At 32.3% G+C, this 19,784-nt stretch overlaps 2 protein-coding genes across 3 annotated transcripts; both read left to right on the forward strand.

Annotated features, from left to right (window-relative positions):
- The first annotated feature begins 3,275 nt into the window (after positions 1–3,275).
- NPSN11 (Putative plant snare 11) lies at positions 3,276–12,732 on the forward strand. Its single transcript, XM_011071988.3, has 11 exons — positions 3,276–3,676; positions 3,932–4,024; positions 5,714–5,807; positions 5,909–5,946; positions 9,345–9,427; positions 10,314–10,393; positions 10,594–10,650; positions 10,742–10,834; positions 10,922–10,996; positions 12,243–12,358; positions 12,449–12,732. Exons 1-10 carry the CDS (start codon positions 3,615–3,617, stop codon positions 12,330–12,332), a joined length of 765 nt encoding a protein of 254 aa, XP_011070290.1. The 5' UTR covers positions 3,276–3,614; the 3' UTR covers positions 12,333–12,358; positions 12,449–12,732.
- A 3,534-nt stretch (positions 12,733–16,266) lies between these two features.
- LSM6B (Small nuclear ribonucleoprotein family protein) lies at positions 16,267–19,471 on the forward strand. Of its 2 annotated transcripts, none has more exons than XM_011071991.3 (4): positions 16,267–16,447; positions 16,579–16,713; positions 18,963–19,076; positions 19,176–19,471. In XM_011071991.3, the coding sequence occupies exons 2-4, from the start codon at positions 16,602–16,604 to the stop codon at positions 19,220–19,222; spliced, it is 273 nt and encodes a 90-aa protein (XP_011070293.1). In that variant the 5' UTR covers positions 16,267–16,447; positions 16,579–16,601; the 3' UTR covers positions 19,223–19,471. The 2 variants fall into 2 exon arrangements, with proteins under 2 accessions (XP_011070293.1, XP_011070291.1); XM_011071989.3 differs by having other exon boundaries at positions 16,268–16,447; positions 16,582–16,713.
- Positions 19,472–19,784: the final 313 nt, after the last annotated feature.

Below are 19,784 nucleotides of genomic sequence, written 5' to 3' on the forward strand. Positions count from 1 at the left end.
TTAAATCAAGCCATTATCTCAAATTACTTGAGGTGATGAAAGGATCAAACGCTACATACTCTAATTTCTTTGCTGCAATTCTTGCTCGTGTCTGAATTCCAATTCTAAGAGATAAACTGCAACCGCACACGAAATTATAACTTACCCTCTCAATTCTGACAAATATATATGGAAGAGAGATAGAGATTTATTTTGAAGAATGGCTCGTAGTTGTAGCACATTTTATATATGTATGTGCATAATTTTTTAAAAAAAAAATTATAATAAAATATTTATATAAATTGTATTATTAATTTTTGTAGAGTAAAAAAGTATTTAAAAATATATATTGAGATAATGGATTAATATAGATATTTTTTATTTATAAAAGTATATTGACAAACAAAGATATTAAATAATATTAGAGATATCAAAAATGCATGAGATTTTTTTTTTACCGAAAGGTAATTATGAAAAATCATAGAAATGAAGGGAGTTGGAAACAATTAATTAATTTAAAATTTCAAAAATATGTGATGTACGGAAATTAAGTGAGACACGTAAAGAGTGCTATCACTTAATAACAAAGCATAGCATAATTTTTAAAAATAAAATAAAATAAAATGTTTCTGTAAATTGTATTATTAGTTTTTGTAGATAAAAAAAAAGTACCTAAAAATATATATTAAGATAATAAATTAATATAAATATTTTGATTATAAAAAATATTCACAAACAAAGATAATAAATAATATTAGAGATACCAAAAATGCATGAGAATTTTTTTAACTAAAATGTAGTTATGAAAAATCAAAAAAATAAAGAGAGTTGAAAATAATTAATTAAATTAAAATTTTAAAAATAAACGACAGACCAAAATTAAGTGGGACACGAAAAATGTGCAATTACTTAATAATAAAGTAGAGATAGATAATGCATTTTAAAACCAACCTATTGAGACGTTTTGCATCCGTCTGATACTTTTGATTTTCTTTTGTAGATTTTCTTATAAGGTGCAGAGCTGTAATTAATTTATAATTTCATATATTAATAAAGCACAATCTATATCTGCATTATTAATAAATCACCAAGATTTTTTTTATGTGTTTTAATATAATTTTATTAAAATACCCTTTTAATCTACATGAAAGTAATTACCTATATAAAATCATTTTACATTTTACAGCTAAAATTACCAGCTAAATACTTAATTTAATAATTATATGTTAAACCCAACATTTCATTGAATATTTTTACTTTTTCTTATTGTTTCAAATTTTTATCCTCTTTTTTTTGCAATAATTAGTCACAATGGTACGCAGTTCCTGAACGCATAATTTCACCCAAATTATGATGTATTGAAGCATATAATTTATTTTTGTATTATTAAATTTGTTACTTCCTTACAACCTCATACAAAAAGACAACTCGATAGGAAATTAAAAAAAAAAAAAAAAACTAATTCAAACTGAAAAGTTGAAAACCATGTCATTACTCATATTTAAAATCATATTTTATTTCATGAATAAAATAATGATAGGGTACATCTTTTGGAATTAATAACTGAACATGCTATAATAAAGACTAAATATCACTGTCCTTAAAAAGTAAATAATCTAAACTCTTTTATCAATAATATGCCACTAATATGATAGCAGGTCACCATTTTTAAATCCATAAAGGAAATAAAAAAAGAGTTACACATTCATGTCAAATTTGTTAATGTCAATAAGAGTTGTGTCTGTTCAGTGATATTACAAATGAGCAAATTATCCCCAATAATAAAATAATAGCAGTTTTACCTCTTTGTTTTTTTAACGATAAAATGATTTTACCTCCCTATATTTTTTAAGAGTTGCATTCATTTCAAATTTTTTAACTATGTAGAAGAGAGAATTCAATAAGCTTCAAATTTTTGGGATGTTTTCATCAAATTTTTATCAATTTTTTTTTCCTCAAATTTTGAAATGATAGAGTCTTGCTGGAGTTTATCACCATGGAAGCTTGTCAGGATGTGAAATAGCTAATTATAATACTACCAACGTTACCGCATAGGGGAGGTTGCGCCTAACATTTGTAGCTCGATGTTTAAGCCCATTTTGAGATCTTTGTCACTTATTTAAGGATTTAATGTAATTTATTTCCCTGTGATATTGTGAGTAAATTATCATTTTATAAAAGAATAATAGCAATTTATCTTTCTGTATTTTTTAAAATAAAACAAAATTTATCTTCATGTCTAAAGAGGTATTTGAAATAGCTAATTATGATACTACCAACGCTAGCGCACAGGGAAGGTTGCACCTGACAATAATAGCTCGATGTTTAAGCCCATTTGAGATCTTTGTCACTTATTTAAGGATTTAATATAATTTTTAGTATGTGGAATACGTCAACGGGAGAAACTATGTACGACAGCAAAAAAATAATCTGCACGAATTTATTATCATCTTGTCTCAAATATCACTACGATTGTTCTTTTCCACAGTGCGATTGAGAAATATTTTCTTCAATGTTCCAATCCTATGATACTAGGCGGAGTATTTAAAAAAATATTGAATATTAAATGGGGTGTAAAATTAAAAATTTACACCGATTTCAATATTTTTTTATCCAAGTATCTAAGTGAAGGATACGGTTTTAAATGAAATATTATCGGAGGGCGTGTGAATTATAAAAGTTATTTTAAAAAAAAAACATAATTTCATATTTTTGAATGCATTTTTTAATGTAATTAATCCAAAAAACCTTTTTTGTTCCAGAACCAACTCTAATTTAATATCATAATTATAATACAATTATCCCCTAATTACTATTTCAAAATAAAATAACATAAAAGTATGTAAGAAATTTAATTTTAAACTTTCTTACAAAACTCTATATCAATTTAAATTAGAGTTTTTAATATTGGAATATTGAAGGTCAGCCCCGAACAAACAAGAATAAATTATATTGACATTTCCTAATATTAGATCAAAATACACAAAATTCCCCTATTTTTGACAAAATTACAGTTATACTCCCCAATGTTATAATTGTAATTACAACTTTTCTTATTCAAATACAAGATTTACACAAATACTTTTTAAAAAATATTACACTAACACATCTAAAAGAGCGTAACTATAATTTTATAAAATATGAAAAATATTTGTATAATTTAACATAATTTAAAGGACCGTCAACGTAATTTTTCCGACAAATAATTGGTATGCATGTCGCTTTACATGATGTCCCTTCCTTAGCCCCAATGCCCAAACACACGTCAAAAACTTGAGACCAAGAGATGGTACAAAATTAGTATGTGATTTGTTAGCATTTTTTTTATTTTTGATGTGAGGAAGAAATTTAAACAATGATTGAAATGTTTGTAAATCACGAGAGCGCCAGCTCATAGCACAGCCCACCCCAGAGGCGTCTCTCGGTCAAGAACTCAACCAGATCCATCCACCACCAGACCCACATTGCTTCCGTCCGCAATTCTGCCGCTGTTGCTGCGGTTGATTGATTCCTCTTGACGTTTTTCCAATCGGAATGAAAAAGATTTCGGTTTAATCTATTCCGGTGATAATTTGTGAGAAGAGAGTTTTTTGAAGATCTTTGAATCGTATTTGGATTTTTGACTCTCTGGAGGAATGGCGAGCGAGGAGCTGGCGGAGATCGAGGGCCAGATTTCGGATATCTTTCGAGCGCTTTCGTGAGTCTTTTTGTTTTTCTGGGTTTTTGGTTCTTTGTCGTTTTAGTTTTCGACGAGGCGACAATGTGAATGTATGCGTGACGTTGTGTTGTGTGTATCGACATATATATATATATATATATATATATATAGATACACCTGTGTGTGTGTGTTGCATACCAATGCGCGAAAGATTTTTCAGCCAAAGGTAATGAATTGGAGATTTGTGTGTTTTAGCGTTTGATGTATTGATTATGTCCTCGATTGATAATGAAGGAATGGATTCCAAAAGTTGGAGAAAATCAAGGAACCCAATAGGCAGAGCAGGCAGCTGGAGGAGCTGACTGACAAGATGCGTGAATGTAAGAGGTATTTGATTTGGTCATTGGATTTTTGTTTGTTGTCTTTTCGGACTGAGACGCTGTTCAGGCCTGTTTTGTGAAGATATCAGTGTGTGTTTGAATTAGATCTTGAACTGCTTGCATGGTAACACTTGGTGATTTTTGTACATCAGATTAGAAAGGTTGATAAATGTTAAAACTGAATGCTCTTTAGAATTAAATTATTCTTCTTTATATATCATCATTTTGCCCAATTAGATACATTCGACATTTTTTCCAAGGGATACCAGAAGCAAAGTCTAGAATATTGTCTCCTGCAGTATCATAAATATTCGACAAGGTTTACATCTATAATCAATAAAATAGGGACAATCAACTTTGACTTGACCGAACCAATGTCAGATGTGGCATTCTGAAGGGAGTGGTAATTACTTTCATTAGGACTTAGTGAAAACCTTAAAGAATCACCACCAACTCACAACTCCTACCATTTTAATGTATGTAATGCCCACTATATTTGCTAGAATGGTGGAAAATTTGTACATGAAAGTAGAGAAATATCGGAAAAAGACCTAACCCTTATCATGGATGTTAAAAATCTCTAGAACTAAATATTTGGATTGTTGAAAGAATTTCTTCCTTTTATGCTGAACTTAAGACAAATTAGAGCTTGGTGAGAATGCAAAATGGTTCAACTGGAATGATCTTGGAATCTCATGGTTTGAGTAAGAGTTTTTTTGAGCCATTTGTTAAATGCGACATCATTGAATTCGTTTTGTATATAATGACTCTTTACAGATGGGATGTCATGCTTTTGAGCCTTTGAGGTATCAAATGACAGTGGTGTAAGTTGACCTGGTAATAACACTGAAATGAGATACATTCGTCATGGAAAGCTTGAATTATGTTCAGAGCCATTTTTTATTTGGCTTTTTTCTTTTCCATAAACAGAACAGAGAAAACATATTCCCCTTTGCTGACCTCCTTTCAAGAAACTTTTAAAAAAAATTCTAATAGTTGCTACTGAAGTACTGTTATTAAACCAATTATATATATATATATTATATGTATATATAATAGTTGCATATTCCAATCATAAAAAGTTTTGATGTGATCCCACTAATTCAAGAATATTATGTTCCAAAACTTCCCAATTAACTTTTAGAACACTCTCATCTTCAAAGCCAGTTTCCTAAACCGCCACAAAGAACTATCTCAATCATAGCTTTGATATTAGGTTTCGGACTCTCTTATGTTTGGAATTCTGTATAACTTCTTCTTTTTTGCTCGAACTCCCAGTATTTATTAAATCCAAGAAAATTGCAGGAGAGGTAACAAGAAAAGTTGTTTTCTGTATTAACGTGTAACAACTTTGCATCTAGATTTGCATATCTAGTTTAAAGAAGCATTGAACTCTCAAAGGACGATGCATTGCACATCTTGATTCAGGTTAGCAAACTGAAAACTATTGTTCCTAAAGATAAAAGATACAAAACTGCGGAGGGATCCATTAGGTTATTTTTCAGCTTGTAGAGAAGACTGACTATTAATTTCTTGTAGCAACCTCATTTGATTCAACAGACAATGTTTTGTTTCTCTCTTTCTCTGTCAAAACAATCCCCATGCATGCAGACACATGTTTGCACATGCACACACTCATATATGGAACCATAAATTTCAAATGTGTGAGGTATGAAAAGCACTTCTTTCTCTGCAGGCTTATTAAAGAGTTTGACCGAGAGTTAAAGGAGACAGACTACAAAAATGACCCTGATACAAGCAAGATGCTCAATGAGAAGAAGCAATCAATGGTCAGCTCTACTTGATGCAATTCACTGCTCATCTTAGGTGCTACAAACGACCTACTTTCTTTCTGTTAGGTTTTCTTACATTTCGCTGCCTTCTTGCGCAGATCAAAGAGTTGAACTCCTATGTTGCTCTCAAAAAGCAGTAAGTCCCTTTGTCTCTAATTGGATGATGGAGCATCTTGTATGCTATATTTGATTGGTTGTTATAATTTACTGCATCAGTGTATTTGTTCATTTGCCCTTGACTATTTAATGTTTCTATGCCCTATTTATTTGTGTTTGTACTAAGTGAAATTATCTGTCTGAAACCTTCAAACAAACTGCATGTAAGTGCACCTGCAGTAAGTGAACTTATCCTAATTCTTGTACCTTTCAAGACCTATATTTCCAATTTTAGCAGTAGTTAATTCATGTGCATGTGTGTTGTCTTTCCAATTCCGATTACTTGAAAGGCAATTTCTTTTTAGGTTATATGTGCTAATTTTACCGGCATTATTTCTTTTCATGATAAAAGAGTTAGGTGATTGATGTCAGCTGGTGTTGATTAAATATGAGAGAGCAGCCATAGCAGTTACAAGTTAAGCTCGATTAACCAAAATACCAACCTGCGGTCATTGGGGGCCTCTCATTTTTATGCATTTGCATGATGCTGCATATTGGAGAATCTTTACACTTATTTTCGTTGGTATAAGTTTGGCTGGAATAACCACCAGAATATAGTTTGCGACAATGGACTCCACATAGAGCATGTTAGGAGTAAATTATTTTAGATTAAACATGCTTCTGCTGAGGCCAGGTCAAGAACGAATTGCATTAAACCAATTCTGAAACACTAATAATTATTATTCCACTGTGACTGCCTGAGCTACTATTAAGAGGTACTAGCAAAAGTTAATTTGGATGTACTTTAAGAATGCTAACTTAAATGAATTCATTTGAGATTTATTTAGCAACTGACTGATCAATGCTGTTAGCTCATAAGAATTTAATAAGTGATTGCCAAACTGAGCCTGATACCTGAAATTATTCTGTTCAAAACGATTGTTTTTATGATAAATGACTATGGGGACGATTAATGAGAACTTTGATCAAAGATTGGTTGAAAACTTAGTAGACCATATGACAAGAAAGCACATCAACTTTGTTATGATATTATTATATTTCATTAAACATCAAACTCAAAACTGTTACACAAGGGAGAAGGGGAAATTCAGCTGCAAAATGGGTAAGGTATTATAGATTTAGTTGGCTAAAGCTTCAAATAATCATCTGCACGACTGCTTTCCTAAACCACCTTTTGCATCACTAGCTTCTCTTTACATAAAAATTTAAATTAGCGTAAGGTTATTATTCTATGATATTTAGTGTCATATTTTGGATTAGCAATTTGTTTCAGAAGCTGTTAATCCTTTGTTCCTCAGTCTTTTCACTACGACTGGATGAATGGTTTTTACTATTATCAAGATAATTAAATTTGAGATTCAAATTTTTAGGCTTTGGACTTGTAAAGTAAGCTCCTTATGAAGATTTAAAGTATATTCAGATTATGCAACACCATAAAGATTCTTATCCTTTGTGAAAGGTTGAGCAAAGACAATAACTAGGGTTTTAGTCAAGCTTCATAAAACGAACTTCGGGTCTGAGCTTATATCACTTCAGTTTTAACACCTGAAAGGCTACAAGATGCTCCAGGAAACACAAAGTCATACATGAATCATAAAAGTCTGAATGAATTGCAGATTTTAGAAACGTCTCAAAATCCTTTTTAGTTTATAAAAAATTTTAACATATAATTGCTATTTACAACGTAAATGGTAGATTTCGCTCATCCTTTCTTAATTTTCTTTTAGTTTTAGTGAGCTTTCATGTCTGGGTGAAATTTAACTTGTGAATCAGTAAATGACAAATTTCACTATAATTATTTCTAGAAAAGTAGGCACATTTTTTTTGGTCTTGACTGTTAATGTGCTGGAAAGGCCTTGTGATTTGGTGACTGGAAGAAGCCTAAGAATGATGAAAGGCAGATCTGGTTCATACTCTTGCAGAAAAAGTTCATACAGAAAACTCCAGGTGGTAGGAACTTGTAAATCACAAAGCAAACATAAGATGGTTAGCAAGTGGTCGTGCATAACTCGGCTAGAGCAATGTAGAGAGTCTTGCTGGTGGGTTTATGAGGACGTGTGGGTGTGGTAAGGTGCATGGTGGAACTTTCTTTTAGGTTGTTTTTGGAGCATCCTATTCTTGCTACTGGTGGCTTAGAACATAAAGGGTGGGGAGTCTCTGGAGTTGCCTGTTACTCCAATATTACCTCGAAAGCTTCGTCTTAAGTTTGTATATATTTTAGTTATTGATGTTTGACAAACAACATTATGTATGAAATTATCACGATACATGCTTTTTCTTAATGTTATTTTTTTTGGATGAGACTAGGAGGGGAACAAGTCTAGAGTTAATTTTTAGAGATTATTCTCAAAACAAGTACTCATAATAATTAAGAGTAAGATTATGCAGAGTGTAATTTGAGCCTCTGGAGAATGGTGGAGGTTAGAAATCATAAAATGTATTGTACTAATGGGTTTACTGAAAGTTAGGATCAATTATGCCTAGGATTAAGCTTGGTTAGGATAAAATAGAAAGCTGCTTTTATGTAATGTGTCATTGGTGAAACTTACTGGTCTTGGAGAAATATTATTGGAAAATATTCTAAAATCACTATTGTGAGCAATCAGAATTGGGTATATAGGCAAGTTAGATGAGGGAGTCAATATTGAGAATAGGATTGGGGATTATGATTGAGGGAGTTTAAATTCAATGGGCCCTGTTGGCATGCTAGACATTATAGAAAGTATTAATGAAAAAGCTGGGGGAAGAAGTCAATTTATTGTAAATAAGAAAGGTTTAGGCCTTTGTCGAATAACCCTAGAGATGGGTGATTGAAGGAGCAAGGTGAAAGGAGTTGTGCAATCAACTTCAAGACATACCATATGCTTGGTGGCAATATTATCAATAAGAACGAAATCGATCTCTCTTCTTTTCTTCTAGTTAAGTGTTCATGAAATGGTGTTGTTTGTTAATCTATATATGACATAGGGCTCGATCTAGTTTTAGAATTTTCACAACCACACTCCACCTCCAATTTGTTGAGATGAAGCAAAGTCAATGAATCAAGATACCAGATGAATTGAAAAATATATCAATACTTAGACTAGTTCATTTCCTAGACATCTGGCATCTGCACAACCCAGCTGAAAGGATCAAGGCTTGGCACGTGAATTGATAATATCATATCCACATGATATGCCAATGCATACATAATAAACCTGGTCATGATATGTCAAATGTTTCTTCTATATTCAGCTATCAACTACATACAGAACTTTCAAATGCAATGTTATCATCTTGCCTAACGCATATTTGATTATTCGAAATAAGGATGCAAGATAAGCAACGTCAGCTAGCTATCTTGAAGTCAATACCTGACTTATTAAGTCATGATTCTTCATGGCTTGGAAATTACGAACTTCCTTGGTTATGCTGTAGGTATGCAAGTCAAAACAAACGAGTGGATGTCTTTGAGGGTCCAGGTGAAGGATTTGCAGAAGAGAATGTGCTGCTTGCTTCGAGTAAGCAACTTTCATCTAAAGAAAGAAGATTTGTAATACTTTCATGTTTAATGTTGATTGGCAATATATGGTAGTTTTAAGAGGTCTCTAATATGCCTAGAATTGGTTTATGAAAAGGGAATTGTGATGATTTGCATTTGCTCCTGTCCTTGTACTAATTCGTGCTAGCTAAATGAGGATGGCTCCAAGAAGGAGCAGAAAAGTTGAATAGATCATAATCAGTGCATCTGAGAACAGTTGGAAGTCAAACTAGAGCTAGAATGACTTACTCACTTAAAGCCTGTCTATCGTGATTTACTTCAATAAAAGCATCCCATGCTGCTGACCTAACTCTGTCAAGGTAAAAGAGGTAGTCTCTGACATGTATGAAGCTTTTATGCTGACTAAAAGTCTTCTGCTGTAATTTTGAAGTGGTCAAAGGTAAGGAAGAGAAATAATTATGGTTAGTTGATTTTGGAAGGCTGCACCAAAAAGAGTGAAAGAATCTTACTCTTAACATTCGATCCATGTTTACATTAAATCGGATTTCCAACTTCTCAGCTAGGTGGTGAAACAAAATATCTGTCACTATCTTTCCGACTTCTTCAATTCCTTCTGGATTGTTTCTTGTTGAAGTTCTACTTCCATTCCCCTCTATTTTCACTACAACTTGCATGAGATCCAAGGAGCTAACCTTATCTCCAACTAAAGCTGTCATTTAGAACTGTAAGCAGAATCCCATTCTCTTCTGGTTTATGCTATTGAATGGTAGCATGGACCCTGTTATGAACTTGATTTGAATCCTTATATTTAAAATCTGGAGAAACTTGACAGTTGTGCTACAATATTCAACGTGCTTTGTTGATTCTGTTTCACTCAAACATTTGGGGCATATGTGATATTGCAGATATGTCAAATCAGCAGCTAATGGATCATGGAAATCGGATGATGGACGAGACTGATCAAGCAATTGACAGAGCAAAAAAGGTCTGTATATTTTGATGCATACAAAGATTAAAGTTACCTAGGACAATCTGTCACGTCTCTTTGTGCGATCGTAAATTTTCTGCGATAATAATATTACCTGAAGGCAAATTCTCTATTCCATTTTCTTATTGTTTAACTTATGTTAGGTGTTGTTTCTTGGGAGTCTAAAAAATAATCCATGAATGCTCTCTGTGTGATAGGTTGTCCTTGACACCATTGATGTTGGAACAGAGACTGCCGCAGCTCTCAAAGCTCAGGTGTGTGTTTTGGACCAGAAGAGGCTAAAGCTGCCCAGAAATTTCTTAGATCTGAGATGACAATAATTTTCCCATATTCATGTATTTTCAGACTGAACAAATGAGTAGAATCGTTAACGAGCTGGATTCCATCCATTTTTCGCTCAAGAGGGCCTCACAGCTTGTCAAGGAAATCGGTAGGCAGGTCAATATCTATAACAAACATCCTTCTCCTCTTGTATATGTAGTTCTTGTCATTATACATGTTCGCTTACTGTGGTTTCTTAATTAGGTTGCAACTGATCGGTGCATCATGGCCCTTCTTTTCCTTATAGTGATGGGTGTCATAGCTATCATTATAGTAAAGGTCAGATGTTCCAGTGCTTTTCAATTTGTTATTTAGTTTCTGATTTAATTGCTGTTCTTACAATAGGCAACATATGCTATAGCAGAAACATACTCTTTGGAATCACCTGTAGGCGTAGTCAACAGTATACGGTCATCCAACTTTAACTCATTCTACTAACAAACAAATTCAGGTGGTCCTGATTATGTTCTCTTGCAAACAAAATGTAAACTTTAAGGCTTCCATACTTTTATCTGGTGTATATTAAGTTGAGCCTTTTTTGCAGTTTCTTCATGTCATATATGGTTTCATTGAGTATGAAATTTATTAGTATAAGAAGACTGTGACTTCTGTTTAAGTTTTGAGCCATCGTCTAGCAATAACGAGGCACATGTCCGAAGCTAACCTCCATGTATTTGAGAAAACTTGGAAAATCTGAAATCCTGTGTAAAGGCAGCAGTAATGAGGCTGAATAATTATGGAAAAAAATGTGGAGATAGAAATGCAGAAGGAGGAGCTTGGGTAATATGAAATCAAATTGAAGATTAAGGAGAGAGATGTGGTCTCTTTGTTTTTGTGGGTGTGAAATCTGGACAATCATTACATCACTGAATAGTTGCCATGGTATACGCTAGAGCAATACTTATCAACTGATTTGTTTTAGCTCTCAGCACTGAAACGTAGAACTGGTTGCCTATGTTTTAGGCCAATATCCCACCACCTCTAACACTAAAAACACCATTTGAATGTAGTTCAAGGCCTTCAGGTTGATTGCTTTGTAGGAATTACGTTTTACGACATTTTATCATATTCAACTTATGTTTGCAAACAGCTACTATGACTTTGGGTACAAACTACAAAATATTCTCCTTGCTTCTCGAGATATGCCATTTTCAGTCTTAGACTACCTAGCCTGCAACGCATGAGAAGCTGCTGCTCCTCGCAGTGCTATTTCAGCTTTAATGTAAAAGTAGGGTGTTCCCAATTGTATGTACTACGGCTAGTGAAATCTGACAAACAACTGGATCAGTGAGCCTAGCAGATCATTGTTATTTTCTTCTATGTGATGATATTAGACTTTGGGACTGATTGACATTGCATTATCACATAGTTCATAATGATCGGTTCTATTTTCTTGAATTCTTTTACTTGTCTTAATTGTCAGGAAATGTTTGGCAAAGGGAATTGATTTCTTTTCCTTGCTCAGATTACTAGTTCATTACTGACTGAGTTTTTTCTGAGATACTGATCTAATTAAAATTTTCAGATAGTGAACCCAAATAACAAAGATATTCGAGATATACCAGGGTTAGCTCCTCCAGCTCCAGCCCGGAAATTACTATGGAGTTCTGATTGAGGAGTGCTCAATCAGATTTCATCGAGGTTACAAATTATCTGGCTTTTGGTTGGATGAAAATTTTGGTTGGCACAGTACTGGTGGCATCCATGTTAACCAAAGTAAGGTTTTGACAGATAAAATTCTATCAGCACGATGATCTGTAGCCATCAAACAATGTCATGCCACCCATGTTTGTATCACATCGAAATGGATACTGGGGAAACTGTGCATTTATATTGACCTATATATTTTCAAAGTTTGGATTCTTTTCCATTTGGATGAGGTGTATTTGATGTATATGCGGCTGGTATTCTTCTTCTATAAGGTTGGTTATTCATGTATTTATAAACTGACTCATATCATATGCTATCTTGGAGGAATATTCACTCTCAAATGCGATTGAATTTGTTTGTTTCAATTTGAACTGTGATTCAATTGGGTGCACTAGATATGAATATGATGGTCCATTCCATATGCGGGAATTCCGTTTGAAATATAGAAATTACTTGGACCCTACAACAGCAGTTGTTTCTGCTGGAAAATGTTTGTCTGTGTATTCATGTTGGATAGCAATATGGGTCGCACTGTTGACATAACATCATCTTTACCTTTCTGGAGAAAGAAAGAACTCACTTTTCCAGCTCTTGCTGCAAAACCCATTTCAAATCAATCAATCAATCAATTGGCTTGCTTGAGGGTAGAATTGTCATTTCACCCATATAGACCTGAAACAAACCAGCATAATGATTTCATCTTTAATAACAAACAAAACAATGTATCTCCATTAACTTAGACAAAATTAAATAAATAAACTCTTGTAAGTACACACATGAGAGGATGTCCATGTAATTTTCCTGAGAGGTGTTTGCATAAGCTTTTGCCTCTTGTCAATATAAATTACAATTACAACATTAAGGAGCTTACTTATAATCTTTTAAAGTAGTGAGTATTTGTATAGCTAAATCTTAACTCATGGGTATCATAATTTATAGTGTGTAAAATATAATATCAATTTATAATGTGCAGTATGAAATCAAAATTGTGGTAAAACTATATACATATATAATATATATAATAAAATTATTGAAGCTATTCATACAGGGCCACGTATGCGCAGATGTAGATCGCCTCAATAAGCTCTATTCTGTCGATAGAATTTAACAAGTTTATATATCTATATACATATTAGCACTTATCTATATATCTGACGAATAAAAATTTCTTTGATTCGAAATATCAATAATATAATTCAATTATTTTTCATTATATCTAATCATACGAAATTATAATATAGCCATAAAATTTTATATGTCGCCATAATATAATATAGGGTAAATTACAACGACTTCTCCTGAGATTTGGCATAATTACGAATACATTCTCATTGTTTTGAAAATTACACAATACCTCCTAATTTTAACGGTCATCTAACAATTGTCCACTCCGTTAGTCTCGATTATATTTTCATTTTTTTGTGATGAACGGATCAAAATCCCCTTGTAGATTAAAATTTATAATTTTATTTATATTTAAAATTTTCTATTTTTTCTATAGACTAAATGCATAATTATTTTAATATTTTTTTAAATTTTTTCATCCACTCTGTCTGATTTTTTTTTTATATTTTTTTAATAAAATACAGTAAGAGCATAGTTAACAATTTCATACCTCCATCAAAGATTACATAATTTCATCAAACATTAGGGGGTAGTTGCTATTTTTCAGACGAGCAAATATTCGTAATTATGCCAAAACTCAGGAGATATCATTGTAATTTACCCTATAATATATAATCTTTCGTATAAAATAATATAACTTATATGATTACGTAATATTTGATACATAATTAACTAAAATATTTGAATATTATGTATATAGATATAATTAGATATAAGAAAAAATATAGATTAATATATATAGATATATATTGATAATATAATAATTTTTCTTTATAATTATCAGTTTTTATGTAAAAAAATCTAATCATTTTAGGCAGAATCACTTCGTGATTACAAAGCTGTAAAATCTATTTATATACTCATTCTATTTTAAAGTTTAAATTATCTATAATTTTAATTTATTTATTCTTAAAGCGCATATTTACTTTATGGTAGCCTTTTTTGAATTTTAATTATTTTTCCATATAATGAAATAAAACCAATTTTATATTTTCTTAGTAATTATTATCTTATTTGTTTTTATTTTGAAGCACATATTCGTTATTTATTTTAAAGCGCGGATTTTTTTATTCAAAAAATTGACTTATTATTTTAAATAATTAGTTAATAAATACTTTAATTTTATTTTTAGATTATTTGCTGTTACTTTACTTTTATATTTCAAATTTTTAATTATTTATAAATGTATTTTTTTTCCTCCCGTGCCTTGGCACATGCTAGTATTAAAAATATATTTTAATATTACAAATTTTAAATTATCTATAAATGTATTTCGTTTTATAAATGTATTTCGTTTTATAAATGAATTGATGAAAACTTGACCTCAAAAAGAAAAAGGACGCGCTAAATTGTATATTTAGTCACATAAAGAAGAGTCGATGTCCTTTTTGGTCCCATAATTTATTGATCCTGAAACATTAAGAAAAATTATAAAGTTGATCCCATTAACAATTTTTCATTAACTTTTAACGAAATGTTGCAAATTGCCGTTAATTTGTCAACTTGTTTTTGGTTCAATCAATGCACAAAAGGGATAGACGATTAAAGTTTTCTTATTCCTCTTTCTTGTCTATAACAATCCAAATTTTGACTCATTTTTTTGGCTTTGCTGTACATGGATTGATGAATTGAAGAAAAATGAGTCCCCTCTCTCCCTTGTTTGTACTTTCTTTATTTTTATATTTTTTTTATAATAATTTATAATATAGAAAAATAGGAATATTTCAACATGTTTTTCTTATAATAAAATATTGTGATGTTGTATCTGAAATTAAAGTGCAGAAAAGATAGATTAGTGGAAAAAAAGAGTATCTATACTTTCCAATATTATTGACAAAACAGAGCAAAATGCTCAATACACAAAACATGGAAAATACAATAAAATGTAAAGCATGTTGCTTTGTGAATTGAGCATTTTGCTCTATTTTGTTGATAATATTGAAAATCATGGATACTCTTATTTTGGACCAATCTATGTTTTCTGCACTTTCATTTCAGGTACAATATCACAACATTTTATTCTAAGACAAACAGGTTGAAATTTGCCTATTTCCTATCATTACAAATTGTTGTGAAAAAAAATATAAAAATGGGCCTATTGCTTTGTGTATTGAGCATGTTGCTCTGTTTTGTAGATAATATTGAAAATCACACATACTCTTTTTTTGTATCAGTTTATATTTTCTGCACTTTCATTCAATATTTTTATTATAAGAAAAAAGTATGCTGAGATATTCTTGTTTCCTTACATTAGAAATTGTTATGAAAAAATATAAAAATGGGCATGTTGCTTTGTATATTGATTATGTTGCTATGTTTTGTGGATGATATTGAAAATCATACATATTCTTTTTCTGCACTTTTATTTCAGGCACAAAATCACAACATTTTATATAAGAAAAACAGGTCGAGATATTCCTATTTTCTTACATTAAAAATTATTATAAAGAAACACAAAAATAAAAAAATTACAAAAAAAGGAGAGCTGGGTCTCATTTTGGCACTAGATTTCTCTCCAATTCATCACCCCACCTGCAATAAGATCAAAAAATTGAGTTAGTTGACAAACTAACGGCTATTGCAACTTTTCGTTAGAAATTAATAGAAAGTTGCTAATTGGACCAAATTTACAACTTTTCTTAATGTTTTGAAACAAAAAATGAATTTTCATAAATGATTGGACCAAAATGGACACCGGCCCTTCTTTGTGGGACCAAAAATGCAATTTAGTCAATGAGGACCTAACTTACAGTTGCATTCTTATAGTTAGTGTTGTTATGTTGGCTCTTTGAAAATTGGAAGTTGAGAAGTCGAAATTCACAAACCCTAAATCATTTTCTCCCAAACTGTCGAACGGCCCCAATTTTCTTGTTCCCAAATTCCCGTCCCCGCCGCCCCCTCCCTCGTCGCTTCGCCGCCCGCTTCCGGGAAGTTTGTCTTGTCTACTTGACTCAGGTGAATCCTCTGTATACAGCGAGTTTATTTATTTATTTATTTTGTTGAAACTGTATCAGATACTTTGATCATTCAATGTTTTGGCGAGTTTGTGCTAATTGTTTCTTGTTTTTTCAATTTAAATTCGGAAGCAGTTGGATAATTAACTCGAATAATGAGTGGAGCAGCAGAGAAACCGTCAACCACGAAAACACCTGCTGATTTTCTCAAATCAATACGTGGTCGACCTGTAGTAGTCAAATTGAATTCGGGGGTTGACTATAGAGGTCACTTGCATTCACGCTTTTTGCCTCTCTTTTTCCTATTCTATGTTATATAGTGCTTCTTATTCATATCTTCTGTTACTTTATTGAAATTTTGGCACACCCTGGTGAATGTTGGCATGTCAGTCTCTACTCCTGTTGAGATGGCAGATCTCTAGTGCAGTTCACTTTTGTTTTATACCTACTATACCTGTAACTTTTGTCATTTTCTTGTTTTGATTAATTTTTACAAAAAATGGTTTTATTTAGTGAAGATTTAGCAACAAATTCTGTTGTATATATGCTAACATCTATTCTGGTGTTTGAGATGTTAAGTGGCTTGGCTCGTAGTGATTCATGTGCATACTATTGCCATTTATGAGAAGAGTGAAACTTATCTAACAAAACCCAATTACCCTGTGTCAGCAAAGACTTCAAATCTGACGGGGATCTCTTGCAAAGAGTCGACAGTAATGAAATTGCCAAACCACCCAAAGTTAGAGCAGTGATGCCTTAACTGCATGTAAGTTTTCAATCGATACGGTCATTGTAGAGTTGTTTGTTCAAATAAGTGGGTGAATAGAGGACAGTTGCCACGATTCATGGAAAGAGAGCATGGGACTATTGGTGTATGGTGGTAGGATCAGTCTTAAGGTTAGTTGGTAATGGTGAGGAAGTTGTTTCTGGTGGTACAAGGAAAATATGCTTTGGATTGTTCTGGAGCTGATTATGTTCTGAACTTTCCAGGGAGTAAGTGGTTTAAACTTTAATGTACATTTTCGTTAATATGGTCTTGGGATCTGGCCCCTTTGGTGCCTTTGAATAATGTTACTTAATAAAAAGGTTTGCCTTAAGCGAAATAACCATTGTCTTGCATTTGACTAGGAAAATGGACTCTGGTTAATATGAATAAGAGTCATATCTTGCAGACAACGATAAAAGGTCATTTTGAAACTAAAGAACCAAGTGAATCCAGTGTAGAGGACTACTTTCAGACGCTGCTGGGGTTAACTGGATGTGACCTAGTTCAGGTTTTGAACTCATCTTTGGAGATGGTTAGGCGTAATTTTGGGTAGAAAATGTTGTCTGAATATGTGATACAGATATGATATAGAGCTTGTATGAAGTTCCCTCCAAGTACCCTACTGGAAGCATGCAAAACTGTTTTTTCAGCAGTTTTACTTTCTTTTGCCTAAATTTAAAAGATGAGCATATGAAGAAGCCCTTTACATTATTCTCCTGAAGATATCACAATACTTGTTCCTTCTCCTCACTCTCTGTGCGTGTGTGTGTGTGTGTGTGAGTTCTCATCTGCTGTGTAGATAATTTGATGTGATTGAATATCATGCACTTTGATTTAGTAACAGAGGATGATTTAATCATCACCTTACATAATGTCTAGTTTAACATTGCTTCTGTGTGTATTGGTATATCACTATGATGTCTAATAAATTCTTTGGTGGTAGCCTGGTTATAGTGTTAACAATACTCTGACTTCTTTTCTAGTCAGATACCAACAAACTGTTTTACTTTCAGCAGCTATTTCCAAAACCCAGCATTTCAGAGTTTATATAGTTTTACTTGGTTTTCATTAACAAATGAAAATGTGATTTAGTGCGATGGAGATGTGTTAGGTTTACATATTCATGCTTGAAAAAACCTGCATTTCCAAGAATGATACTTTTTTAACTATGTTTGGAAAGACAAAGTGTGCCTGGTTACTTAGCAAACTTCTTTTATAGAGTTGGAGTCAAAATGTTATTGAGATTTATAATGGAAATGATACAAATAAACATAAGTGATATTTCTGCGAAAAATATGGTAAAACAAATCGGCTGGTCATTTTCAAATAGTAGAAAATGGAAAGAATGTTGTTTATATATAAACAAGTGGAATCTAACATGTCCTTGTATGTTGTGATGTTAATCCCATGCCCTCAAACTGAGGTGTTTGACTTATCAGGTCCTAGTTATTAATCATGAGGTTCTTGATTAACATTTAAAGTGCGATTTCAGTCCATGAAACTCTGAATGTGATATGATCATTCTTCCACGAATTGCTCAGATAACTAAGGTGGATCAGATATTCTAGTCAATGAATAAGGAAGTTGCCAATGTTCAAAGTAAATTGCAAAATCAGGCAGTCAGTTTCCACTGCTCTTTAGGGAACTTGGCAAGGTTCAAGTAAATTGCAAAATGTTGAGTCAATTTCATGCTGATTATTGCTGCATCCCCACTTGAAGTAAGCCTAAAAGTATGTACTTTCTTTTACAGGTATTCTTGCATGTCTGGATGGATATATGAATATTGCCATGGAACAAACAGAGGAGTACGTCAATGGCCAGTTGAAGAACAAATATGGGGATGCCTTTATTCGTGGAAATAATGGTAAAAAATAGTTAGACGACAAACCTAGAATCTGACATATTACTGCTTCGGTGATGTCTGAATTCAAATTTATTACTTCATTTGTTTTTCTAAATGCAGTACTGTATATCAGCACATCGAAGGGAACCCTGGCAGAAGGGGCTTAGCATTGTGATCTAGCAAGGATGCCAAGATATTATATCATGTTTTCTTCACGAAAGACCATCTGCAGTATTTGTAGTTTTACTATGTACTCACACTGGTATGCTAGTTTCTATTTGACATAGATGTGGTTGGATCTGCTTGCTTATTTGAACTGGAGCACACATACGGATGTCTACTTTCTTATTTTAAGCCATGTCCGGATCTTGGATTCTCCGCCAAAATGAAAATGTGATTGGAAATCCACTGGCAAATGTTTGTCTGGATCATGTTAAAAAGTGTGTTCACATAGTGGCACGGGCATTCCGCGGTGCGGTCTGAGAGTGCTCAGCTAATTTTTTCATCGAATTTGAAGTTTGCACTTGGTAAGATAATTACATCGAGGTCCCTTGAATTTTGGTGGAATTACATATAGATCTTATATAATTTAAAAAATTACATTTAGTTTGTTTGATGTTTATTTACGTTTAATAAATAGATTCATGCATTGCTCAAAATTTACTGTATTATCAAAAGATTGAATGAAAATTCATATTTGTCCTCAATCGATATATTATTGGTTAAATA

The sequence above is a fragment of the Sesamum indicum genome, linkage group LG2 (assembly GCF_026168435.1).
Source record: "Sesamum indicum cultivar Baizhima isolate 11 linkage group LG2, ASM2616843v1, whole genome shotgun sequence".
Taxonomy (NCBI): Eukaryota; Viridiplantae; Streptophyta; class Magnoliopsida; order Lamiales; family Pedaliaceae; genus Sesamum; species Sesamum indicum.

Coding starts and splice junctions, on each gene's coding strand:
- NPSN11 (XM_011071988.3), top strand. CDS start 3,615: ATGGCGAGCGAGGAGCTGGCGGAGATCGAGGGCCAGATTTCGGATATC. Junction 3,677..3,931: donor GATATCTTTCGAGCGCTTTC/GTGAGTCTTTTT, acceptor TTGATAATGAAG/GAATGGATTCCAAAAGTTGG. Junction 10,997..12,242: donor TAGCTATCATTATAGTAAAG/GTCAGATGTTCC, acceptor TAAAATTTTCAG/ATAGTGAACCCAAATAACAA.
- LSM6B (XM_011071991.3), top strand. CDS start 16,602: ATGAGTGGAGCAGCAGAGAAACCGTCAACCACGAAAACACCTGCTGAT. Junction 16,714..18,962: donor TTCGGGGGTTGACTATAGAG/GTCACTTGCATT, acceptor TTTCTTTTACAG/GTATTCTTGCATGTCTGGAT. Junction 19,077..19,175: donor CTTTATTCGTGGAAATAATG/GTAAAAAATAGT, acceptor TTCTAAATGCAG/TACTGTATATCAGCACATCG.